At 34.7% G+C, this 786-nt stretch overlaps 1 protein-coding gene across 1 annotated transcript; it reads right to left on the bottom strand.

Moving 5' to 3' along the window:
• Positions 1-89: 89 nt before the first annotated feature.
• On the bottom strand, positions 90-780 carry LOC103523492 (talin-1-like). The gene is made up of 2 exons (XM_008488532.2): positions 732-780; positions 90-396 (listed from the first exon to the last, which is right to left on the bottom strand). The coding sequence occupies exons 1-2, from the start codon at positions 764-766 to the stop codon at positions 228-230; spliced, it is 204 nt and encodes a 67-aa protein (XP_008486754.1). The 5' UTR covers positions 767-780; the 3' UTR covers positions 90-227.
• Positions 781-786: the final 6 nt, after the last annotated feature.

A 786-nucleotide genomic window follows, 5' to 3' on the forward strand; every position in this document is an offset into this window, starting at 1 on the left:
ACTGACGAAAAAATAATCACAAAAGTCAAAAGTAGCCTTGAAAGAACTGACTTTGTCGCCTTCCAAGTATTTCAAACATTAAATGTTATTCTGACCACTATCTTGCTTCAAAATTTCATTAAACGTTATAGCCTGATAACTCCGACTAGTTCCTTTAGGAACTATCTTTCGCGGATCTCAAAGAATTCTACAATTTATTTAAATTTCATAACAAATGATTTACAAACTTATTCGGATTTGTTGTTAATAACGCCGTTGTAAGTAGGTTCGTACATTTCAGGTTCTGTGTCTGACGCACTACCGTCTCCTCCTTTCAGTTTATATTTGGCCTGTCTGATGGCAGTTAGCCGACCTCGAGCTTCCTCTAGCTGACGTTCAATACGCAAAACCTCGGACCTGAAAAAGAAAAAGTTTTGGTTCATTAGTAGGAAAAATCATCGAATTGGGACACCAAATTTTCTTGACATACTGAAGAATATGCAGGTCAAATGGCCCAACTTTTAAATTATCTGAAATCAAATCCGAAATCTAGGTTTGTAATGTAGCCTGATAATAAATTTAGCACCCACATTTACAATGATATTGTAGGTAATATCATTGTAAACACCTTTCCTTCGAACTATTGCTTCTTTCTTCAACCGTACATTATTAAATCTACATTGTAATGTAAAACTTAGAATGACATCTTTTTATTCTCTTACAATTATTATTTCCTTCTGAATGTAACATACCTGGCATTAATTTCCTGAGCGATGCCTCCAACCATTTTCCTATTGAGAACCAAAC

This window comes from Diaphorina citri, unplaced genomic scaffold (genome assembly GCF_000475195.1).
Source record: "Diaphorina citri unplaced genomic scaffold, Diaci psyllid genome assembly version 1.1 scaffold24572, whole genome shotgun sequence".
Classification (NCBI taxonomy): Eukaryota; Metazoa; Arthropoda; class Insecta; order Hemiptera; family Psyllidae; genus Diaphorina; species Diaphorina citri.

Coding starts and splice junctions, on each gene's coding strand:
- LOC103523492 (XM_008488532.2), bottom strand. CDS start 766: ATGGTTGGAGGCATCGCTCAGGAAATTAATGCCAG. Junction 397..731: donor GCTCAGGAAATTAATGCCAG/GTATGTTACATT, acceptor TTTCTTTTTCAG/GTCCGAGGTTTTGCGTATTG.